Raw genomic sequence first — 26,535 nt, forward strand, 5'->3', positions numbered from 1 at the left:
TGCTCTAATTGGCCACAGCTGTTCTAGTTAATCTAAAGCAAACCTTCCTCCCTTGGCAGGGAATAAGGCCCCCTGCTAACACTCTTATGCTGCCTTCTGGCCATGCTGTATCACAATACATACAAATGAGTTAGTCTTAGATTATAAAAGGCAATAGAAGCTTCTGTAATATGTAAGCTGTGTGTCCTTTCGGGTTAACCCAGGCCAACCCTAGGGAGCTTTTGCTTATGCTTAATAATCCTTGCTCCTCAGAATCCAAACGGCATAAAGATGCAGAGCTTTCTGTCAGGGATTTGTATTCCCTTCCCCCAGAGTTCAAGCTCTGAACCTGACTAAGGTTCTCCGACGGGGCAAGTCTCCATGCATGTCTCCTCTTCATGCTTGTAGTAGGAGCCATCAACAAAGTCTTTTGTCCTCCGCTGTTCTACAACGGCTCGTTTGGTTTCAATGAACTACCTTGTGGGCAAGACTTAACACCTTCTGTGGTAAACTAGCATGGGAAACTTGGCAATGCTTCTCTCCTGACTGGGGAGAGAGGTTTCCAATTTAAGAAAAAAACACTTACAATCACAGAACAAACACTTAAATATTCCCTTATAACATGGGATACAGATATTCTAAGTGAGGTTACTGCATGCAGCAGCTTGCAAGCATTTCAGAGAGTCTAAATACGAAACACATTTTTATAAATCTAATACCTATTTTAATAATACTAACACACAGGTGAGCTGGACTGGTTTCCAGCTATGCAGTCATCAGTATCCAGTTGGGGCCTAGGAGCCTTGGTATGACCTGGCACCTGTCTGCCAGCATCACAACCAGATCAACCAAAGTCCCTGGCATAGCAGAGGTGAGACAAAACTCCATTGGAAATTCTGGGGATGTGATGTGGAACCATGTTTAAACCTGGCTATCTTCCCAGGCAGCAGAGATGGAGAACCTTAGTCAGGTTCAGCATAGCACCTGGAGAAAGGGATACAAAGCCGAGAACAACAACAATTGTACAGTGTGTAGTATCCCTCCACCCTAGCAACTGTTGCTACTGAGGGGATAGGGGATATGTTCCTTTAGAATCATGTGATGATCCTGCACCCTGTACTCACAGCAGTAGACCTGGAAGACTCAATGGGGTTATTTCGGTGAGTAAGGATCACTTGCATGTGTAAGGTTGCAGGATCGGGCCCTAGTTGAGTATCCCCAGAAATCAGAGGTAGTTTTTCAGCAGTCCCACTAGTCATGAGGAGAGATTAATAAGACTGGGACTTTTCAGCTTCAAAAAGAGATGACTATGGGGGAATATGATAGAGGACTATAAAATCATGATGGGTGTGGAGACAGTAAATAGGGAAGTGTTATTTATTGCTTCTCATAATACAAGAACTAGAGATCACCAAATGAAATTAATAGGCAGCAGGTTTAAAACAAACAAAAGGAAGTATTTTTTCCACACAACACACAGTCAACCCGTGGAACTCCTTGCCAGAGGATGTTGTGAAGGCCAAGACTATAACAGCATTCCAAAAAGAACTAGATAGACCTATTCTCCATGAATTTATCAGTGGCTATTAGCCAGGATGGACAGGTATTCAACACCATGCTCAAGTGTCCCTGGCCTCTGTTTGCCAGAAGCTGGGAATGGGTGACGGGATGGATTATTTGATGATTGCTGTTCTGTTCATTTCCTCTGGGGCACCTGGCATTGGCTGCTGTTGGAAGACAAGATACTGGGCTACATGAACCTTTGGGCTGATCCAGCATGGTCGTTCTTATGTTTTCTTGTCATTTTGTGGGGCAGCAGCCTCAGCATGTGAGGTTCTGACCCCCATCTACTGCAGTTTTTGCATGAGCAGAAGTCTACATCCTCTCACCCAATCCTGTAGCCTTATAAACGCAAAGCAATGGGGTTTGTGATGCTACCTCACTTTCCCAGGACTCTCTCACCAGTCCTTCAGACTATATTCTTTCACCTTGAGGCATCTCAGTTCTTCATAAGGTGTCTGTGTCATTCTCCCTGCATTGCCACAGCAGATGCTCAACTCTTTCATGGCCTTTAAAATGTGTTGCAGAACCTGTCTTTGTACTTGTTTAGTAAATATAAATTCCCATGTGGGTTGGAGTGAGCTGTTAGGGCTCTATCATGTACATTGGAGATATACCTATCTCATGGAACTGGAAGGGAGCCTGAAAGGTCATTGAATCCAGTCCCCTGCCTTTGCTAGCAGGACCAAATACTGATTTTGCCCCAGATCCCTAAGTGGCCCCCTCAGGGGCTGAACTCACAACCCTGGGTTTAGCAGGCCAATGATCAAATCACTGAGTTATCCCTCCCCACCACTCTAAATACAGTTACTTCACTTCTGTCATAGCTATTAAGTGTGCCACTACTTTCAAGTTTAGGGCAAATTTCATACAACCTTCATCTTTTTTTTCTCTTTGGTCCACAATTTTTGCCATTCCTTCCTAAGTTTTCTCTTTACCAAACTTTTGAAGTCCTATTTATTCAGAGGGATCTTTATAATCAGCCTCTTTCTTTAAACAAAAAACACACATTTTTCATGATTTATCTGTTATTTCATTGCCCTGACGTGCCAGCATCCACACTATTACTATGTATCTGACTATCCACACTATTACCATGCATCTGACGAAGTGGGTATTCACCCACGAAAGCTCATGCTCCAAAAGGTCTGTTAGTCTATAAGGTGCCACAGGATTCTTTGCTGCTTTTATAGCTGGGAACAATATTTCACTGACAAAGTCATTCCTGCTGTTCCAGGCTCTCTTTCCAATTGATAAAGAGTCAGGATACCAATCATGGTTGGTCATACATCCCGTATCCAGGTCAATGCCAACAGTGGGCTCGTCAGTTTGGCCATCACAATGACCATAAAACTGGATAGTCTAATAGATCTCAATTCCAAATTCAGGGATACAAAAGGCTGTTCCTTTCCCACTCTGCCTCCATTTGCCATGGATAAACTCATAAATCTTGGTTTTCATATTTGATGTCTTGCTTTTGTTTTATTGTATAATTCCAAATCCACAATTATCCAGCTATAGTTTGATTTCCCATTACTAAAGAGTTTAAATTTCTCTCAGCTCGTCCTTTTCACCCATAAGAACAGTCATACTGGGTCAGACCAATGATCCATCTAGCCAGTATCCTGTCTTCCGCAAGTGGCATGCGAGGTGCTTCAGAGGGAACGAACAGAACTGCAACCTTCAAATGATCTATTCCCTGTCACTCATTTCCAGCTTCTGGCAAACAGAGGCCAAAGACACTTCAGAGCATGGTTTTGCATCACTGCCCATCTTGGCCAATAGCCATTGATGGACCTATCCTCCATTAACATATCTAGTTCTTTTTTAACCTAGTTATACTTTTGGTCTTCACAACATCCCATGGAAATGAGTTCCACGCTGACTGTGCATTGTATGAAAAAATACTTCCTTAGGTTTGTTTTAAACCTGCTGCCTATTAATTTCATTCGGTGACCCCTGGTTCTTGAGTTACGTGAAGGAGTAAATAACAACGCTTCCTTACTCATTTATCCACATCAGTCATGATTTTATAGACCTCTATCATATCTCCTCTTAGCTGACTTTTTTCCAAGCTGAAAAGTCTGTCTTTTTAATTTGTCCTCATATGAAGTCTGTCCCATACCCTTAATCGTTTATTTTGCTCTTCTCTTGACCTTTTCCAATTCTAATATATACCTTTTTTGAGATGGGGTGACCCAGACAGCACACAGTATTCAAGGTGTGGGTGTACCATGGATTTATATACTTGGCTTGTGATATTTTCTGTCTTATTATCTATCCCTTTCCTAATGGTTCTTAACATTGCTAGCTTTTTGGACTGCTGCTGCTGGACATTGAATGGATGTTTTCAGAGAATTATCCACAATGGCTCCAAGATCTATTTCCTGAGTGATAACAGCTAAGTTAGACCCCATCATTTTGTATGTATAGTTGGGATTATGTTTTCCAATGTGCATTACTTTGCATGTATTAACATTGTATTTCATCTGTCATTTTGTCACCCAGATCCCTTTGAAATTTGTCAGATCCCTTTGAAATTCTTTGCAGTTAGTTTTGGACTTAACTATCTTGAGTAGTTTTGTATTATCTGCAGGCTTTGCTACCTCACTGTTTGCCCCTTTTTCCACATCATTTATGAATATGTTGAACCACACTAGTCCCAGTATAGACCCGTGGGGGACTCAGCTATTTATCTCTTTCCACTGTGAAAACTGACCATTTATTCCTACCTTTTAGCCAGTTACTGATCCATGAGAGGACTCTTCCTCTTATTCCATGGCTGCTTACTTTGCTTAAGAGAGACCTTGTCAAAGGCTTTCTGAAAGTCCAAGTGCACTATATCACCCTTATCCACATGCTTGTTGAACCCCTCAAAGCATTCTAATAGATTGGTGAGGCATGATTTCCTTTTACAAAAGCCATGTTGACACTTGCCCAATAAATCATGTTCACTTTTGTGTCTGATAATTCTGTTCTTTACTATAGTTTCAACCAATTTGCCTGGTACTGAAGTCAGGCTTGCTGGCCTATAATTGCCAGGATCACCACTGGAGCCTTTTTTGAAAATGAGTGCCACATTAGCTATCCTTCAGTCATGTGATACAAAGGCAAATTTAAATGATAGGTTACATACCACAGTTAATAGTTCTGCAATTTCATATTTGAATTCCTTCAGAACTCCTGGGTGAATCCCATCTCGTCCTGGTAATTTCTTACTGTTTAATTTATCCATTAGTTCTAAAACCTCTTCTATGGACACTTCAGTCCAGGACTGTTGATCTTCATGTCATTGTACCAGTAGCTCTTTTCTCTCACTGACATGGTCCTCCGTCTCCCCATTCTGCTGTGAATATGTTTTGGTAGCTTCTGCATAGGATATTTTGTGGGTAGTTTTAATTGTATCTCTCTAGCTCATTCTGCTGTCACACACACTTGATATGCAGTACTGTGCTTATTTCCTTGATTGCTGCCTTTTAGTTTTGTTTCATCCAAACAGTGCTCAAACAAACATTCCCCTCCACATTTACCACATCTCCTTTACCCCTTACAGACAGCCACCACCTGCCTAAGACTGAGACCTTTCTAACATCTCCAAGGGCTAGGATATATAGTTTAACCTAGAGGAGAAGATCTCTATTAGCCTTATCAGGTATTGAGATGACTGTGGATGGTTTTTGTATTCTTCCTGGCTCCTGCTAATTAATCATGCAAATAGCACTTGGTCCTCACTATACCACTTTTCATTTCATCTGCAGCCTGGGGAACCCCATAGCTTATCCCTTTGGCTTCCATCATACATTTAGGTGGCTGGAAAGTTACTTTAGTTTTCCCTAAAATCATAGGTTTAAGAAGTTTCTAAGCCTGTCCTTTAAGGGAACATTCTACTAATAGATCTCCACCTTGCACTCTTTTAGCTCTTAATAGAGCTGATACTTCACCTAATCTATCCTGCTGTTTTCACAGGAGTCACATTTCATATCTTCAGCTATGAATTAGATAAAGAAGATGTCAGTTCCTTTTCTTCCTCTTCCCCCCACATCTGTTTGCTTCCTCTTCTTCTATTCTCCCACCCCCACTTCCTACTCTGAAACCATTCCTCATCTCCTGCTTCTCCTCCATTTTCCAACATAACTACCAGCCTTTCCCCTCTCTGTCTGTATTTCCAGCTCTGTTCAGCCACCCTAGAGTGCCAAGCCCCAGCTCTCAGCCAAACTAGCCAGATACCACCCCAAGCCCCACCTCTCAAACTCTCTTCCACCTTCAGTTTCCTGACTTTATACCAACCAGCCCACTCTGACCCTGCTGGGCTTCATGATTAGTTAAACCTGGTTCTCCTTCCAGGTGCAGCCAGGTACAATAACTGGCCTCTCAGGCTCACTTGAATACCTTCAAGGGTCAGTGGTGGATTAGCCACTAGGCCAATGGGGCCTGTGCACAGGGGCCCTGGCAAACTGGGGGGCCCCGCACCCTGACCTGCTCACTCAGCACTCCTGCTGGGGAGTGGGGTCAGGACATAGGGGCTTGTCGTGCCCTGCTTGGCACTCCCTGACCCCGTACCCCAGCAGGAGTGTAGAGTGGAGCGGGGCAAGCCCCTGTGCCCTGACCCCATTTCCCCAGCAGGAGCTCCAGGGAGGGGCAGGGTGAGCACGGCAGGGGGAAAGGGTGGGGAGAGGCCGCCACTTGCTCCGGCCCAGGGCTCCACAGAACCATAATCCGCCTCTGTGTGGGGTTTACACCCTATCACGAACATAAATACTAAGTATTATTATAATATACATGAATATCATCATTCATCGCCCACTTCTGCCATTCCATATCGTCAGTGCTATGGCGCCATCTAAAGAACGGTGGAAGACAAAGGATATATAAGAGCAAAGTCCAGCCTTTCAAATCATTTACCTTTTCTCCTGGAAGCAGTGGAGCTATGTCTACACAGGGCACCTTACAATGGTGTGTTTTCGCAAACCCGAATGACAAAAGTGCCAGTGTAGACACAACATAACTCTTGGCTCTTTGAATCCAGCTCCTTCTTTTCCACTACTGCCTCTTTGATGAAGCTGAAAGAGGAGATCAAGGATAACTCCAAGGCCTTGCCTTCACTAGAACATGACATCAAGTTAGAACGTGGACTCAAGGAGCTATGTTAACTAACACGACGCTGACCACAACTTTGCAATCACTATAGACAGGGATATATGGTGTCCAGCGCTGTGTCAGGTAGTCATGGTTAATGCTCACACCATATGCGAGGTAGGCAATATTATATCCGCTTTATAGATGGGTAAACTGAGACGCAGAGCAGTGACACTGCCCAAGGCTAGAATAGGGTGAAACACAGCAGCTTTTAAACAGCGCATGGCAATACTACCCAAACAATCTGACTAGGAAGCAATGAACACTTGGCATGAGATTTAAAACTACCAGGATCTCTTTTTAAGGTTAGAGAAAATAGAGTCGGAAACTGACTTACGTAAGACTAGCATCAAGGAGTGGTAAAAAAAAAAATGCAGGTCAAAATATGCTGAATCAGAGCTGTAATATTAGCTTCCTTGTAAAGGTCAGTGCACTTACAGAGTATAAACACTGGTACGGACCAAACAGATGTATTCTTCCTAATCATTGAAGCATGTTTCCCTGTGTTAATTCGTTAATTACTGCAGACCTGCTCCCGCCTTACTCAAACAGTTGCCATTGACCTGAAGACCCTGCTGAGCTAGATTGTAGACCAGGGTGATGTCAGTAGCCTCCCACTGCCATACACTGAGCTGATGTCCCCACAAAACTCAGAAGGCTCTGTGACCAGGATTTCTCTATCCTTAAAAAGCAGCACTATGTGGCTGCAGTCGGGAATGTGAGTGAACGGAGATCTTTAGGGAAAATCATTGATAAACTTCCAACTCTAGTGCTCAGCTTACATCAGCTTATATTGCTTTGCATTTTCAATGCTCTTTACAAAGGCAAGGACTAAAGACTGAGATTTTCCATGACATCCCCTCATGTGGACCAATGAGGCTGGAGGCTGGCTCTGATTGAGCCAAACCCCTGACCCAGGACCGGTGCAACCATTTAGGCGAACTAGGAGGTTGCCTAGGGCGCCAAGATTTGGGGGCGCCAAAAAGCGGCGCCCCCCCCCCAATTTTTAAATGGTTGCAGCGGCCGCTGCGTAGTCTGAGCTGCCGGCAGCCCGGCAGCTTAGGGCGCCCCCGGGGGTTCAGCGTCGGCGCTAGCGCAAGCGCCTGGCAGCCGGGGCGTACCCGGGTTCAGGGGCCGCTGCCGCGGCCCGGGGCGTTCCCCCGGTCAGGAGCCGCACACCGCGGCCAGCGTCCCGGAGGCGTTCCCCGCGGTCAGGGAGCCGCGCGGCATCCCGGGCGCGGTCCCCTGGGTCAGGAGTCGCGGTCGTGGCGGCCCCGGGGCGACCCCCGGGTCAGGGACCGCCGTGGGGGGCCCAGCAGCCCGGGGCGTCCCCAGTCCTCAGCGGTGGTCTGGTGGAGCGGAGGAAGAAAGAGGACCCCAGCTCATGCATTGGGCAAGGTAAATTCTAAATTATAACATGTTACTCTGTGACCCTGTATTGTGTATAATGTATGTGATGGGGGGGGGGCGCAAGATGGAAGTTTCGCCTAGGGCGCGAAATATCCTTGCACCGGCCCTGCCCTGACCTGGTAATTTTTCTAACATAGATCTGCTAATACAATTTCATCTTGTGCAGTCATTGCTTCCCAGGAGCAAGGTCCTCCATCCTGTACTGGATATATTTACATTTTTATTTTATATTTTATTTATTTTATTTAGCTGTATTAAAACACACACTGTTTGCTTTGTGTCCAGCTTACCAAGTGAACCAGGTCGCTCTGTATCTGTGACTTGGCCTCTTCATTATTTACCCCTCTCCCGATTTTTGTGTCATCTTCAAACTTTCTTGGCGATGATTTTATATTTTCTTCCAGATCATTGATAAAAACGATAAACAGGGTAGGCCCAAGAGCCACCCTGCAAACCTGTTTCAGTCTGCCTGCAGACTCATTTTGTTCTCGTTTCATGTTTAGGAGGTTCCCTCTGCAGGAATGAGAACTAGAAACTTACTTTAAAAAAAAAATCTGAATGTGTCATGCAGGCCACATAGATATATCATACAAGCCATATGTTGGACAAGCCTGAGTTAGCAATATCTCATTTGGGGCTTGTAGGTATCACTGTAATACAAATTAATAATAATTTTGTATGTGGAAAACTAGGTTCTTGTCTCATGGTGCCTTATCATAGGTTGTGAATAGGCCTGAATATTTTTCTGATTGGAGACACTTCCTCTAATATTTCCACAAATCGATTTTAGCAAAATCTAAGTGCAGTATAGAAAGACTCATGCTCCAAAACATGGATCTGGTTTGAAGACCTGGATTATAAACTCCCTGGAGTTTAGGTGGAGTTTGGCTCTAAGAACCTGTTTTGGTTCACTATACAGAGAGGAGGCCATCTGAAAAAAATCATATCTGATTAGCCTGTATGGAATTTTTGTCACTTCAAAATACCTGGCCAATGCTTATGTTATTAACAACCTAATTCTACAGTCAACCTGTGGAATTTGTTGTCATGGGATGTTGTGGAAGCCTAATGTATAATTGGGTTAAAAAAAGAACTAGATGAGTTCATGGAGGATAGGTCCATCAATGGCTCTTAGCCAAAACAGGCTGGGATGCATCCCGATGCTCCAGGATCCCTAAACCTCCAACTGCCAGAAACTGGGACTGGACAACAGAAATTGTCCTGTTCTATTCATTTCCCCTGACTCTGAAGCATCTGGCACTAGCCGCAGTCAGAAGTCAGGATGCAGGGCTAGACAGACCATTGGCCTGACGCAGTATGGCTGTTCTTATGGTATTATTGATTATTAGTGCCTGGAGCCTAGGTTGAGGCCCTATTGTGTTAGGGATTGTACAAACACCTAATAATAATAATGCCTTGCTCTCACCTAATGCTTTTCATCAGTAGGTCTCAAAGCACTTTACAAAGCAGGTCAGTCTCATTGTTTTACAGATGGGGAAACTGAGGCACAGAAAGCTGAAGTGACTTGCCCAAGGTCACCTAGCAGGGAAGTGGCAGAGACAGGAATAGAACCCAGGTTCCCTGTCCAGTGTTCCATACACACGATAGTCCTGCCCCCCCAAGGTTATAATCTAAATAACCAATGGGTGGGACAGAAAACAACAAAATGACTAGGCCAAGCTTACGCTGCAGTTGATAGTAGAGATGGGCCTAGTACCAAGTTTTCTGACTCCCAGTCCTGGCTCCTATTCATCAGCACTCTAGAAGTTGGCACCCAGGGCAAACATGCTGCTTGGCTGCCCCTGGAACTGGTCCTTCATCTCTGGTAGTGCTGTTAGTGTCACAGCTCCAGTTTACAGATCCAAGCCATGGAGAAGTTAAGTGAGATATCCAAGGTCACCCAAAAAGCCAGCTGAAGTGCTGCTACTAGAACCCAGAGTCTCTGCCTCCTAGTTCTATACTCTATTCGCTGGAGCACAGGGCTTGGCTGGGCTCTTATGTCCAGAGGTGGTTAGATCTGGACTTTTATTTCAGTTTTTTCTCTAACCCAGAATGAATTCATTTTAACAGTGTATTTTCCCCCACTAAAAACCCATTGTGGGCAAATTGGACCAGATTGCACGGTGCGCTCCAGCCCTACTGAGAGTTTGCCAGCTCAAGTCAGGCTGCTGCTGCCTTTCCTTTGTGCTCTCTGCAGGTTAGATATGGGATGTCTACCCACATTAATCATATAATGCCAGACTTTAATTCTGCTGAGTGGACTCTGATCCTGAGTTCCAGCTACATGGTATCATATATGCAGTGATGGGCACAGTGTAACAACTGTATTTTTGTGACTCAAGCTTTGTATGCATTAGAAACAATTCTTTCCCCTCTAATTTTAAACTTTTTGTGCGTTTCTATCATAATTTGAGATGACCCAGGCTCAATCCCCTCAACTCAGAAATCTTACCTGACTCCTAATACTATAGTATCTGAACACTTCACAATCGTTACCACATCTATTTTCACAATACTCCTCTGAGGAAAGGCAGTGTATTCCCATGTCGCAGATGGGGAACTAAGACGCAGAAGGTAACGTACAGGGTATGTCTACACTGCAATAAAAACACTGTGGCACCAGGTCTCAGAGCTGGGCCAATTGACTTGGGCTTGCAAAGCTTGAGCTGCTGAGATAATAATTGCAGCATAGTTGTTTGGGCTCCAACTGGAGCCTGGACTCAGATCCACTCATCTCGCTGGGTTTCAGATCCTGGGCTCCAGCCCAAGCCTGAATGTCTACACTGCAATTTCTAGCCCAGCAGCCTGAACCCTGTGAGCCTGAGCCAGCTGACCTGGGTCAGCCACAGCCAGGAGTCTTTGACTGCAGTGTAGACATACCCAGAAAGGCTAAGTATCTTACCCAGGATCACACAGGAAGTTTCTGGTAGAGCAAAGAATTAAAGCCAGGTCTCCTAGGCTAGGACCTAACAACTTAGCCATCCTTCCTCTCTGTGCTTGGAATTCTGGGAGGCATTTTGGATCTGAGATGCCAAAATCAAACCCACTGCTATGAGGTCACATATAGCTTCTAGTCCAGTTTAAATGCAAAACCAGAAAAGTCCTGTTTCCTGGATCCAGTTTAGATATTGCCCAGAATGGTGAAAATCTTGCAGATTGCAGCTGATCTTGCAAGATTCCTATACAGTATATGGCCAAGATCTCATAAGACTTTCTGGTGAGAATCTGGCACCATCCGCTATGAACCCAACCTGATGCATTTGTTTAGCACCAAACCTGAACCTTACCTAACCTCTGGATACAAATGCCTCCCATATCACATAACAGATTATACTGAATTGAAAATCTGAGTCCAATACATTTGTTAACCCATGTAGTAAACATTCTTTTCTCTTGAAAATCTGATGAAAATGATTGAGGCCTAGTATGTGTCATAAATCTGGTTTGCAGGATCTCACGTTGATTAAATTAAGGGACCCTGTGGGAAATTCCAGGTGGCTCTCTGGATATGTCTACACAGCAAAAAACCCCAAAACCCACAGCAGCAATTCTGAGCCCAGCTCAACTGACTTTGGCTCATGTTATGGGGCTAAAAGTAGTAGTGTAGATGTTAAACTTGGTGAGGCAGGTGGGTCTCGGAACCCAAGCGGGACATCTACATTGCTATTTTCAGCCCTGTAGCGTGAGACCCATGAGCCCAAATCAGCGACCCTGGCTCTTGACACTTCCTGCCACGAGTGCTCTTTTGCAGTATAGACATACTCTTTCTGGTCCCAAATAACAGCTAAATTTTAGCATGAAGCAAACAGGTGGGGCTATACGCAGGATCGCCAACTCCAAGCATTAACAAATCATGTTGGGCTCCCAAAATCACAATATTGATTTAAAAATCATGAGGTTCTTTTTCTTTGCCTTTTGAACCTTTATTAGGGTGACTTGGTTCACATTTTCAGCCTTTTTTGTGCAACTGTGAAGGCTAGGAACTGCTTGCTTGCTTTTCTTAAAGGAAAGCTGAGAGTCCCATGTAATCACTTGCCTCCAGGAACAAGGGCTTCCAGAAAAACTGCAGATATGATGAGGTGAATGACAAAATCATTCATCATGAGAGTTGGCAACACTGCCAGCGGTGCCCAGGACTATAGTTCTTCTACCAGGAGATGAGGCATCAGATACAGGATTGTAGCAGAGCTGCTGGCATTTCCAGCTGGGCAGCTTCCAGCCCAGTGGGATGGGCGGCAACTCTCTTGCTCTACAGCACAAGGGTGGGCACTTGCAGGAGGTGAGGCAGAAGTATAGGCATTTCCAGAACATTGACACTCTGGCACTTCTGGGAACAGCAAGACCTCGGACCCTGGGCACATCCCAGGTCATGGCACATGGGGGGCACCATTTTGAAGAGCAGAACACCCTGCCCCCACCATCTTGACTCCACCCTTTTGGTGTAACCGTGCCTGGTTATGCCAACGGGGGCCAGGTGCTCTTCACTAGAGCTCCCCCAGGCCCTGTTTTGTCTCAGGGAGGCCCAGCTCACAGATGGGCCAGGGGCCTGACTGCGGGGACAGAAGGGGCTACAGGGATCTGGGGTGAGCCCTTGGAGGGCAGCCACATGGAGCTCAAAGGGGACCCAGAGCAGCCCACAAGCATCACCCCACCCCTAAGCGGGACTGGCCTGGGCTCGGCCCCTGCCCCTGCCTCTGCCCAGCCAGGCCATCCTACTGCCGTAAAGCGCCACCACGGCCAGCGCTGCTGGCTGCTGAAAAACTCCCCCCAAAGTCGCAAAATTGCCGTAAATCGGAGGGGAGATGTCTGTCTTCTCTCAGGCAAACGTGCTGATGACTGCTGACACCCGTGGGCGGGGCTAAGAGGAAAACAAAGCGCCGGGTGGCCAAATTAGCCAATCAGAGAAGAGGAATCCCCTTGATCCAATCGGGAGCGGCTAAGGGGGCGGGAGTCGGCGGCAGCAGGAGTGGTTGAGTTCCACGTGGTGCGAGACGGGCTGTCCGCGTGAGGGCGGGCGCTGGCGATGAAGCTGAAGCTGAGAGCGGCTGGGGGCGGCGGTGACCGGGTAAGGCGGGAGGGGACCGGGGTTCCACGTTCTATCCAGCCGGGAGAGGAAGGGTCCAACCCCTCCGGCCGGGGATCCGCCCCCTCATCTCCCCAGCCCGCCTCGGGCCCGTTCCCACCCTCGGGCCTGGCGGCCTCCCACACCCCCCGTTGTGGGGAGACGTTTCCGGCGGGGGTCGGGCTGGGGGAGGTAGAGCGGGGTCTGGTCGCAGCCCGGGCGAGACACGGCCCTGGTGGTGGTGGGAGGCGGCAGATTAACGTCCCCGCCCGGCCGGGGGGTCAGAGCCCCCGTCACTGGGCCCGGGGGAGGATCGGCTGCTGCGTCTTGCAGCCTGGACCTTAAACGAGAAATATTCATTCTTCAGCTGCGCGAATGGGTGTGAGAGACCCCGGCCAGGCGTGGGTTAGAGGTAACTGAGAGTGAATGAATCCCGGCACGGGACAGAGAAATCCCCAGCCTCCTGAGCAGAATAACCCCCTCTCCCCCCGCACCCCGCTGTTGGACTGCCGTGCCTAGTAACCCTTAAGGAAGTTGTTCTCTGGGATCCTGGGGTTGGAGCTCAGGTGGGGTCAGTGTGTTTAAATACAGCTCAGGGAGTTTACTTAGCACTCCTAGCACATGCAGCACCGTCACGGTAGCTGTGCCAGGGCAAAGGAAGAGAATCCTTGCCCAGAGGAGCTTGCCGTGAAAAGTCCCAGATCAAGCGGTGTGGTGAGGCTGCAGTATCTCCTTGGTATTAGCTAATACTGCGTGTATATTAGTTGTTAGACAAAGGAAGCTAGTGAATCATTGGTCTGGCAGGCAAAATTCTTCCCAGCACTGGATTTCTTGACTCTCCATTTCTGCTCCGTATTAAACATCCTGGTAAGTGAGTGCAGTGGGTAGTAACTTACATTGCCTTTCTAGATGTGGGCCTACATATTATAAAGAGCTGGGGCTGGAAGGGATCTTGGGAGGTCATCTAGTCCATGCAAAATTACCTCTCATTCTGAAAGATCCCAGAGCACTTTACAGAGGAAGGATGAGACAACCATTAGGGTGCTAGCCCCAGACCTGGAATCAATTCCCTGCTCTGCCCTAGGCTTCCTGTGTGACCTTTGGGTGAGTGATTTAGTCTCTCTGTGCCGCAGTTCCCCATCTGTACTGTGGGGATGACAATTCTGTTTTAGCAGCAGAGAATCCTGTGGCACTGTGCTTTTACAGATCCAGACTAACACGGCTACCTCTCTGATACAATTCTGTTTTACCTCATCAGGGGTTGTGTGGATAAAGACACTAAAAATGTGTGAGGTGCTCAAGCCCTGTGGTATCCAAATACAGGCACACAACATGCACAGCTGGCCAGTGCAGAAAGAAAACCAGCTAAAACCTCTCCTTGCTGTTTTTCTCTAACATGAGTAACAGTGATCACAGTTGCTACATGTACAGTAGCGCCTCAGCGTTTCAAATACCAGAGTTATGAACTGACCGGTCAAACATACACCTGATTTGGAACTGGAAGTGTGCAATCAGACAGCAGCAGAGACCGAAAAAGAAAGAAAGAAAATACAGTACAATGTTAAATGTAAACTATTAAAAACATAAAAGGAAAGTTTAAATAAAAAAATGATTTGACGAGGTAAAGAAACTTTCTGTGTGTGTTTCATTTAAATTAAGATGGTTAAAAGCAGCATTTTTCTTCTGTGTAGCAAAGTTTCAAAGCCACGTTAAGTCAGCGTTCAGTTGTAAACTTGGAAGAACCACCATAATGTTTCGTTCAAGAGTTACGAACATTTGAGAGTTACGAACAGCCTCCGTTCCCAAGGCGTTCATAACTCTGAGGTTCTCCTGTAGCAATAATAGGGAAGATTGTCTGAAGCGACTGTTTTTTTTAATTCAGTGCCTCAGTTTCCCTCTCTTTAAAAGGGGATGGCATTTAGTGACCTTTCAAAGGTGTTTTTGTTTGTAAGGCACTTTTCAGATGGCAAGAGTATGGGTAAGAAGTAAAAGACATTTGATAGTCTGACTGGGTATGTAACTTACCTTCCCGGGGCAGTGCCAGCTTCCCCATCTCATGCTAGCTCTGCTTCAACCCTCTTGTGTAACACAGAGAATTTCATTCAGTCTCCATGGCCCATTTAGTCCCCGTCTTTTCTGTTGAGACTACTATATAGGGGGTCTGTTGGTGCCAGTCCTGGAGGGGGCTTGGGTATTAAGGTAACTTACCCATTAAGAGCTGGGCTGAGACCCACCCAATCTTGAGGTTTCTTACTGACTCTGCTTTGGTGACTCAGGCTTTCTCCCAGTGGCATTTGTGAGCAGATCTGCATGGCTTCTAATCGGCTTGTTTATATCATCGCAGGCATTTGACAGTGCGGAGGGAGACATGGAAGCCGAGGAGGAGAATCAGGATCTCCTCAAGAAAGGCAAACCCCAGGGAAGGAAAAGGGCTTCAGTCCCGGATGGCGTTGTGAAAGTGGTGAAACTCAGCCGGGCTGATCTGTACAAGCCGCCCACCAATGAGGAGCTGAACCAACTGAAGGAGACCGAGAACCTCTTCCATTCCAGCCTTCTCCGTCTGCAGGTCAGAAGAAGCCAGGGGGTCAAATAGGACCCACTTAATGCTGCATTCAATCTGGTAGCCTGATTTTTTTCCAGTCGAGAGTGTGTGTTGGGGACTGGGGCAGCTTGAGAAGCAGCAGATGGATTACGGCACTGGGAACTGCCAAGCTCCAGTCCCAGTTCGGCCTCGACTCGTACTGTGACCTTGAGCGAGTCCCTTGACCTCTCTCCAGTTTGTATAATGGGGATGACAACATTGAGCCCCTGGCAGGGGCACTGGGAAGAAATTTGATGGGTTTGTTCATCCGGGGCGATCTCATTTTCAGCGGGTGAACAAATGATTCTCTGATTCTTCACCCGTAGCATGATGGGTGGACTGTGGCACTGGCTGAAAAATGTGTGAAAATTTTGGCCCAAAAAGCCTTAATTTTGGGGAGGGTGGGATGAGAATTTTTTAAATAGCTTTTGTGCCTGAGATGGTAGTTTTCACGGTGATATCACAAGACTGTTCTGGCTAGAAGCGCTGCTGCTGAGCTCTCTCTGTCTGCCTGTTTCTAGCATCGAGTGAAGTGCAAGGTCCCGAGCTTTGGATTTTGCTTCTCCTTTTGGGGTTCCACAGTGTCATGTGGCTCAGCGCTAGGGGGTCTAATTGCAGGATCAGGGCCTCAATTTGGGGGAAGAAGGTGGTTGGGGAGGCCCTTGATTTTGGCTACTGTTTGGACGTTGGCCTGACTTTATGTGAGTGAGTGCTGTGTGTGTGCCTGGAACTGTGGATAGCACCCTGGGACGCCTCAAATGTGGGTGGGACGCGTTTGCTTGTTGAGGGTGGGGAGGCATTGGACGTTTTATTTGGAAATGTGCACTTGCTGTAGAATTGTAGGTGGTCACAGAGCCAGATAAAATGGCTCAGCAGTTTGCCTTGTGTTTACCGTCTTGGAGACCTGAGGTTCAAACCCCACATGAACCCTGGCTGGAAAACTGAAAAGTATACACACAAGTTATTGGGCACAGAATAGGAGTGAGTGAGTGAAATGTAATGGTCTGTGATAGACAGGAGGTCAGGATGGATGATCTGAGCATCTCTTTTGACCTCAGACGTTCTCAGTCGAAGAGGAGCAGTTCTGAGCCATGTTCTGCCCCAGCTTGATGGCTGGGGGACGGGCAAGCCCACACCTGCCCCTAGCTCCTAGATGCCGCATTGTCTTTTGCTGTAGCAGGGATTCTTTCCCTTCCCAGCCACAGTGAAACCGATGTCAGTTGCACCCATTTGTTCCGTCTAGGCATCAGACAAGAGCGGAACTGACACTTGGAAGTTTCAGTGCTGCTTAGGAATTAGCAGCAGCAGAGGGACTGATGTGAACCAGCACTGGCCAGTGGAGGATCCCACTTGGAGAGTAACACTTGGTATTTGGTATTATGCTATCATATTCTCTGTATGTCCAGGTGCTGGAGAAACCTCCCTGGCTTAGAGGAGTCATTGAGAAGGACTGGGGATTCCCCGTCTCGCCCTACAGAGAGCATTGGCCTCTGGTCCAGGCTCGGAATCCCCATCGGGGCAGGATAAAAGTCTGCAGTGATTTCCGTTGCTGAGGCTGCCCTTCATGGTCTCCCCTTCTCTCTGCAGATCGAGGAGCTGCTGAAGGAGGTGAAGCTAAAGGAGAAGAAGAAACAGAAGATCGATGCCTTCCTCCATGAAATCAACACCCTGTTGAGTGCTGTCCCGGAGACCCTGGAAACCGATGTATGTCCTGGGGCAGCCAGGGGAGGTGATGAGGCTGTCTGCTTACAAACGAGCTGTGCTGGCAATGAGCCACTTCCAGCCGGCTTTGCCCTTTGCATTTCACGCCTTGTGTTTACGACTCAGCCGAGTGGTACAGCTGTCCCAACCCCTGCTGGATGTATTGCCTCTCCCCCTCCGGCGCATGTTTCTGGGATTCATAAATCCTGCCATGCCTACCTTGTAGCTGTAAGGTACATGGATATTGTGTCTGGGATGTGTAGACAGAGAATACAGGAGAGAGGACTGTGGAACAGGAGGATCCCTACTGGACCCGTTTCCTGCCATTGAGTTATGGCCTTTGGTTCAGGGTCCTGCACTCCCCCTTTGATGCTCTGAGCAGTATTTTGGTGGGTGGCAGAGTCCCAGTTCACTTGGCAGAGCCCTGCTAGTACCTAGATGAGCTCGGCTGCTGCTGGGAGTTGGAGCATAGGCTGTCCTTCACCCCTCCCTGCCTTTCACAGCTCGCCGACCAGTCTTGGCTCCCAAAGGACGTGAAGGTTCCATTCCTCCAGGTGCCTTTCAGCGTGAAGGGGAAGTTCCGCTTCTTGCCGCCAGCCGCAGTGACGGTGGTGGGGAGCTACCTGCTGGGCACATGCATCAAGCCGGAGATCAACGTGGACATGGCAGTGACGATGCCCCGGGTGAGTCCAAGTGTGCCTGGCAGGCGTGGGATTGGTGTGGTGCCATGGCTGAGCCTGCAACCTCTTGTGCTCCATGGCCTGTGTCTTATCCTACAGAAGCTTAACGCTGAGTGTTATCACAGGGTAAAGATGTCCAGTGCATGCAGCCCCTGGATTCTCTAATGTGCCAGGCTTACCGGTCAGGGGTTAGATCAGGTGATGTGTCGTCTCGGGCCTTGCTTTGTGCCAGAAGTTGTTAAGGGAGTTGGACGTCATGCCATGGGGACTCCACTGTCCCTGAGCCTCTCAATCTAACCAGATCAAAGCTTCCTGCTGCTTGATTTCCAGCACAATTGAAGAAACAACCTGTCTCCTTCTCCTGTGTGCTCCCTCTGCCCGGGTAGGGACTGGGCCTTTTCTTTAATGTCAATGAGTTTAGATGCAGTCTGGCGTCCTTAGCCACCATGCAGCCTGCCCTTGGCCTGCTCCTGAGCCTGTGTCAAAGAGCAGGTGAAGCCTTTGCATCATTCACCTGCACTCGTAGTAGGTTATATGCGAAGAACTCGCATAAAAGCGCTTTCCGTGCCAGGACTTCCTGTCCCTCCTTTTCAGCACACTCCTCAGAACTACTCTGCCTTTTATGTCCCTGGCTTTCAGCTAAAGTGACCCACCTGGGCTGGCTGTCAGGGTGAGTCAGCAGAATAGCTCTGTACTTCTCTGCAGGAGGCATGCTGTCTGCTAATGCTTGGCAGGCTGGTTGCAGTTTGCTGGCACTGTTAGAGCTAGAGCGGATGGCTCTGCATTCTGCAATGCTGTTTCTCTGGCTGTCACCTTCTTACCCCAGAGGTGGCTGCATGTCTGCAGTGGAGGGAGGGGCATGTGTGTTGGGCTGAACTGGGCTCTGGAAGCATCAGAGATGATTCCTCTGTTCCCTTCTTGCTCAGGCAATCCTCCAGGACAAAGACAACCTGAACCAGAGATACCACCGGAAGAGAGCTCTGTACCTGGCCCACATTGCTCAGCACCTCTCCAAGGAAAAGCTCTTTGGCAGCGTGAGATTCACGTACATGAACAGCAACCATCTCAAGCCCATCCTGCTCCTGCAGCCTCAAGGTACCATGTCTGTGAAATCCTCACTCCCCTAGGCCCTCCTGATCCCTGGGGCTCTTTTCACCTTGTCAGTGAAGTTGCATAGCTCGACCAGCTGGTGGCGCCATCACATCAAGCAATGCCAGGTTTGTGTGCATGCTGCAAAACCCCCCCCCCCGCCCCCCCCATCACTGGCAGGGCTGTGCCCAAGGGTCTGACACTGGTACCTGTGTGCACAGGACACGGGGCTGGGGAGAAAACTGGCCTGAAGACACCATTGATGTGCATCGCTCTGGGAGGTGGACTTAGACTCCTGGCCTCACAGACTAGGGCAATCAACAGGAACTGGCAGTGCAGAGACGCTATCGGGTGCAAATTGCTCTGGGGGCTAAAGGCTTTGGCAGTAACCCAGGCACCTGGGCAAAGCACTTGGGAGTGGGCCTTCCAACATCATCCTGGGTCCTCCTGGAGATAGGAGTCTGGTTGACTGCATTAACAAAGGGCTGGAGAACACTAGAGATCCCCGTGAAATGCCACTGCATGCAGCACTGGTGCACCCCGTCTGGTCCCCCATATATCAGTGTTTGTGCAGCACCCTCTGTGCCCACAGCGCTTTCCAGGCCAGCTGGAAGAGGCCCAGGTTAATCCTAGGATGGGCCGTCGTTGCAGAATGTGGTGCTCGCTGCCCGGCGTCACATCGACTGCGGGTTGCAAGAGTCAGGCAAAGGGAGAGCCAGGGGCAACGGACGGAGCATTGGGGGTTGGGGTGAGAGGGTGCTAGGAAAGGGGAGTGAGACGCATTGTTCTGCGGCTTCCCTCGACTCCTCTCGCGGATGAGAGTTCAAGGTGGCTGGAGACATGGGTGGGGCTATCAGCTCTGTTGATTCATTGTCCCCGTTACTGATAATGTCTCCTCCAGCTGGGAGCTCTGTGGCATACAAGGGAAAGGCCGGTGCCCTCGTCCCTCCAAGGAGAAGGGGATGGTGGCACCTTCCTGGGTTGCTCCCCCCCCCACCTCCCCCCCTGTGTCACTCTCTCTCTGTGACCTCACTTCCCCATGGTGCTTGCAGGTAAAGACGAGAAGCTGGTGACGGTCCGGCTCTATGCCTGTCCTGCCGCCGGCTTCTTTAAGCCCAGCCGCTTGCACCCCAGCAAGAACAACGTCCGGACGGCCTGGTTCCTGGAGCAGGGCTCCCCTGGAGAAGGTAGGGCTGGCACGTGCAGAGCTGCGTTGTGGCTTGGGGTGTCCTGGGACACCCAGACAGCTCAGCGGGAGGTGGGTGCGTGGCTGATCCTGGGATAGAGGCCATTGGGGGAGGGGATCAGAATTTCCTGCAGGGTGGGGTTGGTGGAGCCTGCAGCAGAGAAAGGGATCTGTGTGTGGGTTTCTCGCTCCCTGCAGGGTCTCTGCACTCATCAGCATTCCCTGCTGGATCCTGTCTGGATCCTGCTTGGTACACCCCAGATAGTGGCATCAAGTCACCGGAGGGTCTGCCCTTGCATTGCTCTGTTGCCTTTCCCTGCTTGCTGCAGTCTGGCTAAGACCTTCCCCCACACCGATGGGCAAATAGCAATTTGCTGCTCCCATCCCACAAAGCTGGGAAGGCAAGTAGGGGAGGCTACGAGGCAGCACCAGCTGGAGCTTGCAGCCAGCTCCTGCTGCAGGCAGCCAGCCCCTCATGGCTCTGGGAGCCTCTAACTGAGAAGGATGCAGAGGGTTGGATTGGGTTAAAAGTGCCGGTAACTCATCTGATTGGGTCGGGCTGCCTTGTTCCCTGCCCAGGAGCTGCCGAGCCCCCCACTCCTCACTACAACAACTCCATCCTCTGTGACACGGGGCTGGAGTCCAACCTGCACTTCCTCGCCGGTGCCGCTGCCGATTTCCCTGGCATGAGGGATGGAGTCGCCCTCCTCAAAGTTTGGCTGCACCAGCGGGAACTTGACAAGGTAGCCTCGTTGGGGGTGGGCTGGCCTGCTCAGTTCTGCCCCTCCCCTTCGACCCCAGTGGTGTGTGGGGCCTGGCTCTTCTATTCCCGCATGAGGCGTGGGGAGGGGACGGGGGCGCATTGTCCCCGGCCTGCTCTGCCCTTGGTATGTGTGAGGCGCACCAGCCTGGTATGCTCCCTGTTGATCTCCAGTAGCTCCCTCCTGCCCCCAGGTCCTTGCTCTGTAGCTGGGAATCAAGGGTCAGCAGGGTCACTGCTCCATTGAGGTTGAGCTGTCTGGTCCCTGGTCCTTCAACGTCCCCATGATGCTCGATTCAGACTATTCCAAGCAATTGGTTTGCTCCCCTGGCTGGGGAAGTGTGGACTGCAGGGTATTGCCCTGAGGCAGGCAAGGCCTCAGCCCGCCCTCTGTCTGCAGTCAGGGTCCAGTGGCAATCTCTGGCGTCAGCACCCAGCCCTGGCACGTTCCCCTGCTGGCTCCCTGGGGAAGGGGTTTTGGAGCCATGGGAGATGAAAGACACTTAGATCCCCGCAGCGTTCCAATAGACACGGGCACCTGGGCCGGCACTGCTGGGTGAAGGGTAGCAGAAGCTGGCGTCATTACTCAGCTGAGCCTGGCACAGCAGGGAATCAGGCTGTGTGCTCTCGAGCTCTGGGAGTTGCCTGTGACTCTAGGGCAGGCCTGGAGCTTGCCCTAGCTCTGTGTCTTGTCTCCCAACAGGGCTTTGGGTGTCTCAACGGCTTCATGGCCTCCATGCTTGTTGCCTACCTGCTAGCCAAGCACAAGATCAGCCAGGGGATGAGCGGCTACCAGGTGCTGAGGAGCGTCCTGCAGTTCCTGGGTGAGCTCCCTGGTGGCTCTTGGGGCAGGGAAGGTGGCGTTGGCAGCACCTTTGGCCTGGATCACAGCTGAGCCTAGAACCCAACAGTGTAAGGCTGGTGCATAAACCTCTGTGCACCGTGCAGCCCTGGCTGGGCTGGAGGGGCTTGGAGGACAGACATAACTCTGTCCCTGTAGGATCCCCAGTTAAATGTCCTATGGCAGATAGGTAAATCCTGAGCAAGACAAGCCAGATCCCCTGTAGCTCCCACCCTGGGGTGAATGCAGGATGATGCCCTGTGATTTGATCTCTAGAGAGAGAGTGAGAAACCACAACAGTCCTGTTAATTTGATGGTCTGGAAACCTGCAGCAAAATGCAGCCTAGAGCTTCACCCTCAGAGTTAAATGGCTGTATGGTGAGCGTATTTTACAGCCCAGTCCAAGGTTGCAGTAGGATAGACTCCCCCCCAGCACAAGCACTGACCCTTTCTTTGTTCGCAGCTACCACAGACCTGAGTGCAGCTGGGATCAGCCTGTCGAAGGACGCAGATAGCTCGCTGGTAAGGAGCAAGTGTGGCCCCTGGCAGCATGGCCTGGTGGTTAGGGTGGGGTAGGGACTCCTGAGTTCTGTTGTTGGCTTCGCTGTTGACTCAGTGTTGACTCAATCACTTAACTGCCATGCCTTCATCTTCTCTGTCCAGTGATGCAAATACCCCACTGCCCAGCAGGTGGATGGCTGTGCTCCGTGTTTGCAAGTCGCTGTTACTCTAAGGGGCGAGGCAACGCAGAGTCTGTTGCTGCACGTATCTCAGTGGGTGCTAAGCCACGTGCTCTCTCTTCCAGCCCACCCTGGCCGACTTCCACCAGGTGTTCGACGTGGTCTTTGTGGACCCCTCGGGGTTGGTGAATCTCTGCGCCGACATGACCGCTAGCAAGTACAAGCAGGTACCGGCAGTGTTGCTGATGGGCATCCACATAGAGTCCCGCCTCTCTCTCTCTCCTCCCCAAGGTGCCCGTTGCCTGCTGTTTCCAGGCTGGTCTTGCCAAGTGGCTTTGTCCTGCACGGGCCTGTTGTCTGGTACCAGGAGCCAATGTCCCCTTGCCTGGGATGCCCCTTCCGCTTTCAGATTCAGAGGCTTTTCTATCCCAGCCATAGTATATTACAGACAAGCAAGTGTAGGAAGGCTGCAGCTTGTGCATTGGCTGCTTGTGCTGTGTCCTGCCCAGAAAGCTAAGCGGGGTAAGGCCCTGTCTGTGCTGGGGTGGGAGCCTCAGAGGAACAGGATTCCGGAGGTGGGGCTCTTCCTATCAAGGGAGAGTAGAGCATGCTGGGACATGAGCACAGGAATGAGCTATGCAGCTTATAGTGCTGTCTTCAGAGACCGTGTGGAGCCAGGCTCTCTGCCTTCTTGTGATCATTGGAGACCCTGGGTACTTTTCACAGGAGCTGGAATCCGAATATGAGCATCTACCTCAGGGGTAGGCAACCTATGGCATGTGTGCTGAAGGTGGCATGCGAGCTGATTTTCAGCAGCACTCACACTGCCCGGGTCCTGGCCACCGGTCCAGAGGGCTCTGTATTTTAATTTAATGTTAAATTAAGCTTCTTAAACATTTTTAAAACCATATTTACTTTACATACAACAATAATTGTTATATATTATAGACTTATAGAAACAGACCTTCTAAAAATGTTGAAATATATGACTGGCACGTGAAACCTTAAATTAGAGTGAATAAATGAAAACTCGGCACACCACATCTGAAAGGCTGCCAACCCCTGACTTACCATCTTATCCCTCCAGGGATGCAGGATTCTTCCTCCTAAACCGTTATGTTCTCTCCTATTCTACGTCGGTTTTCATGTCACATTCTTCACCGTAGCAACTGAGAGCCTTCCAGTAGTGCACTAAGCAATGTGACTAGCACGTTGTGTGTTTTCTGGTCCCTCTTCCTCTTCAAAGAGGGAAGAATGTGTGTGGTAGAGTGTCGTCTTTTGGTTGTTGCTGCCGCTGAATGCACCTTTTGCTGTGTGTGCTGAGCCAGGCAGCTACATGCTTCCTCATGAGGCTCTAGTCTGCTGTCCTTTGATCCTTAACCTCTTGATAAGGGAGTGGGGCTAACTCAGGGAGAACAGGGCGTTCAAAAGCTGGCTCCAAAGCGACCGGAGGAGCTAGCGGGCAGGGGTTTTTCGAGGGATTTCTCCAGGTGAAAGAGGAGCGACTATGTGACCCTTGGGGTGAGTTTGTCTGGTAGTTTGCTGTGTGCTTGCTGTGTGTGTGTGCATGCGTGCGCTTGATTAAAAATGATAGCGTGGGCTGTACGCTGAGCCTAGCGGCCTGTGACAATAATATAGGCAGAAGTCCAGCTGTAGAGTGGATGTGATCCAGTCTGTTGCGCCGAATGCGGCAAGTACAGTTACCTGCTTGCGTGTGCATACACTGCAAGCAGCTCATGGCCCCCAGAGACATGGGACTGTCTCTTGAATCCAGGATGCTAGAACAATTTGTATAGTGGGGATGCTGAGAGTCATTGAATCAAACTGTAAAGCGTGTGTATAATGGAAACCACTTCAAGCTAGGAGGTGCGGCAGCTCCCCTAGTTCCAGCACCTGTGCCTGAGGCCAGACTGGCTGAACTGGGGGTCTACGGGAGACAGAGAGGCGCGGAGATGAAAAATCATAAATGGTGTGGAGATAATGGATAGGGCATTGTTACTTACCACTTCAGGTTAATACAAGAACCAAGGGTCACCCAAGGAAATTAACAGGCCGCAGGTTTAAAACCAACACAAGAAAGTATTTCTTCCCCCAACACTGTCAACCTGTGGAACTCGTTACCAGGGGATGTTGTAAAGGCCAAAAGCATAACTGGATTTAAAAAAAGAGGTGTACATGTTCAGGGAGGATAGGCCCGTCCGTGGCCTTTAGTCAAGATGGTCAGGGATGCAACCCAATGCCCCGCGTGTCCCTAAACCTCCAACTGCCAGAAGCTGGGGCTGGATGACAGGGAATAGATCACCGTTCATTGCATCTGGCATTGGCCACTGTCGGAAGACAGGATCCTGGGCTAGATGAACCATTGATCTGACGCACTATGGCCGTTCATGTTGGAGAAGGCAGATCAAAGACTTGCTCCTTACACTTGGAGTGGAAAGTGGCGAGGTTTGTGATAGTCCTTAGCTCCTGGGGCAGTTCATTCAGCAGTCTCCAATCATCTCAAGAGACAGTTCTGTCTCCCACACAGACGAGCTTTACCCTTATTGGTGAGAGTTCCATTGTGTGGGAGGAGCAAAGTTGTCAGACACGGTCTTCATCCTGGAGCTGTAAATGGTCTTTTAGGTACCCTGGGTCCAAGCCATGGAGCACTGTGTGACAAGGACCGAGACCTTAAGCTTGATTAGCAGTTCTAGGGGAAGCCGGCGTAGAGAGCAGAGGATGGGGGTGATGTGCTCACCCTTGCCTGTGTTGCTGAGGTGACATCTGGTAGCATTTTATCCTAGTTGGAATTACCAAACTGCTGAGGGTTTTGTGCTCAGGTATATTGCGTTGCTGTAGTCCAGTTAAACAGCTGCTTTGCTCCACCTCAGAGGTGGCTGCATTTCAGTGGTGTGGGTGAATTGATCCCTTTCTGTTACTAGTGTTTTGTGTAAGCTGCTTTGGGCCGCTAGGGCAAAGGGTTATTATTTAAAATTCTCTCTGTAGGTTTTTAAAGTGTATATAGGTCTGGTGAACGTCTCTAGATTAACAGCCCTGAACTCCTCGAGGCACAGAACATACTGCCACCCTCCAGGGCAATCAGAGGTTAAAGTCGGGGGCCCAAAATAACCAGCCACGGGAGGGAGAACTGTTGCTTTGAGCTGGCCATGCAGAGACACTGTTGGAGGTGATGAGGGATCCGGGTCCTGCTCCCCAGGCATGGCTGTTCCTGGCTCTAGCCCTGGAACTGAGTCTGATGCTTTAGAGGTGGATCTGCGAGCTCAGCACTGGAGCCTTGTGCCTTCTCCTTACTAAGCTGAATTGGCTGCAACCTGGAGTCCTTTTATATAGGGTGCCTCTTGCCCAGCAGTGAGATCTGGGGCCAAGGGTTGGCTGGGCTCAGAGCCAGGACTCCCTGTGGACTGCCCCCAGATCGGAATGGAGTGTGGGTCGCAGCTGGGCTGCAGATGACCGGGGAGCCAGGGTGCTCTCAGGCACTGAAGGACCTGTGCTCAGCCTGCCAGTGGAGTGAACTCTCCCCTACCCTCAGTTCACGACTGCCCTTCCCTCAGGTCCAGTTCGAAGCCAAGCGCTCGATGGAAGTTCTGGACGACAGAACAGTGGATGGATTCCAGCTGTTGCTCATGACTCCCAAGCCCCTGATCAGAACCTTCGACCATGTCTTCCAGTGAGTGTGTTCACCGTGGGTTGGGGGTGGTGTGGGGGATTGGTCAGAGGGCAGCTGGCTGTCCCAGGCTCAGCGCGGGATCCTGGCAAAAGCGCAGCGCAGATGCAGCCCGGGTAGCTCTGTGGTCATCATCTGCCCTCCCAGCTGTCTCCTCCTCCCCCTGCAGGTCAGGGTGGCACCCCTCTGCTCCCCTGCCTCAGACA

At 49.7% G+C, this 26,535-nt stretch overlaps 1 protein-coding gene and 1 long non-coding RNA gene across 4 annotated transcripts in view; both read left to right on the forward strand.

Moving 5' to 3' along the window:
* Positions 1 to 1,289, forward strand: part of LOC116824503 (uncharacterized) — a 21,630-nt gene extending 20,341 nt beyond the window's left edge. The window contains exons 4-5 of the long non-coding RNA XR_004373638.2: positions 724 to 850; positions 923 to 1,289. This is a non-coding gene — a long non-coding RNA (uncharacterized LOC116824503). The remainder of the gene's footprint in view (positions 1 to 723; positions 851 to 922) is intronic.
* Positions 1,290 to 13,026: 11,737 nt separating this feature from the next.
* Positions 13,027 to 26,535, forward strand: part of NOL6 (nucleolar protein 6) — a 67,232-nt gene continuing 53,723 nt past the window's right edge. For 2 of the 3 annotated variants that reach the window (XR_004373637.2, XM_032779849.2), the window contains exons 1-11: positions 13,027 to 13,150; positions 15,492 to 15,713; positions 17,316 to 17,432; positions 17,933 to 18,112; positions 19,036 to 19,204; positions 20,251 to 20,385; positions 20,964 to 21,127; positions 21,848 to 21,968; positions 22,449 to 22,507; positions 22,791 to 22,892; positions 26,217 to 26,332. Coding sequence is in view for 2 of the 3 variants with exons in the window: in XM_032779849.2 (XP_032635740.1) it covers positions 13,109 to 13,150; positions 15,492 to 15,713; positions 17,316 to 17,432; positions 17,933 to 18,112; positions 19,036 to 19,204; positions 20,251 to 20,385; positions 20,964 to 21,127; positions 21,848 to 21,968; positions 22,449 to 22,507; positions 22,791 to 22,892; positions 26,217 to 26,332 (1,427 nt within the window). In the remaining variant the exon portion in view is untranslated. The remainder of the gene's footprint in view (positions 13,151 to 15,491; positions 15,714 to 17,315; positions 17,433 to 17,932; positions 18,113 to 19,035; positions 19,205 to 20,250; positions 20,386 to 20,963; positions 21,128 to 21,847; positions 21,969 to 22,448; positions 22,508 to 22,790; positions 22,893 to 26,216; positions 26,333 to 26,535) is intronic. The other variant, XM_032779848.2, reaches the window with a different exon arrangement.

Source organism: Chelonoidis abingdonii, chromosome 6 (assembly GCF_003597395.2).
Source record: "Chelonoidis abingdonii isolate Lonesome George chromosome 6, CheloAbing_2.0, whole genome shotgun sequence".
Lineage (NCBI taxonomy): Eukaryota > Metazoa > Chordata > Testudines > Testudinidae > Chelonoidis > Chelonoidis abingdonii.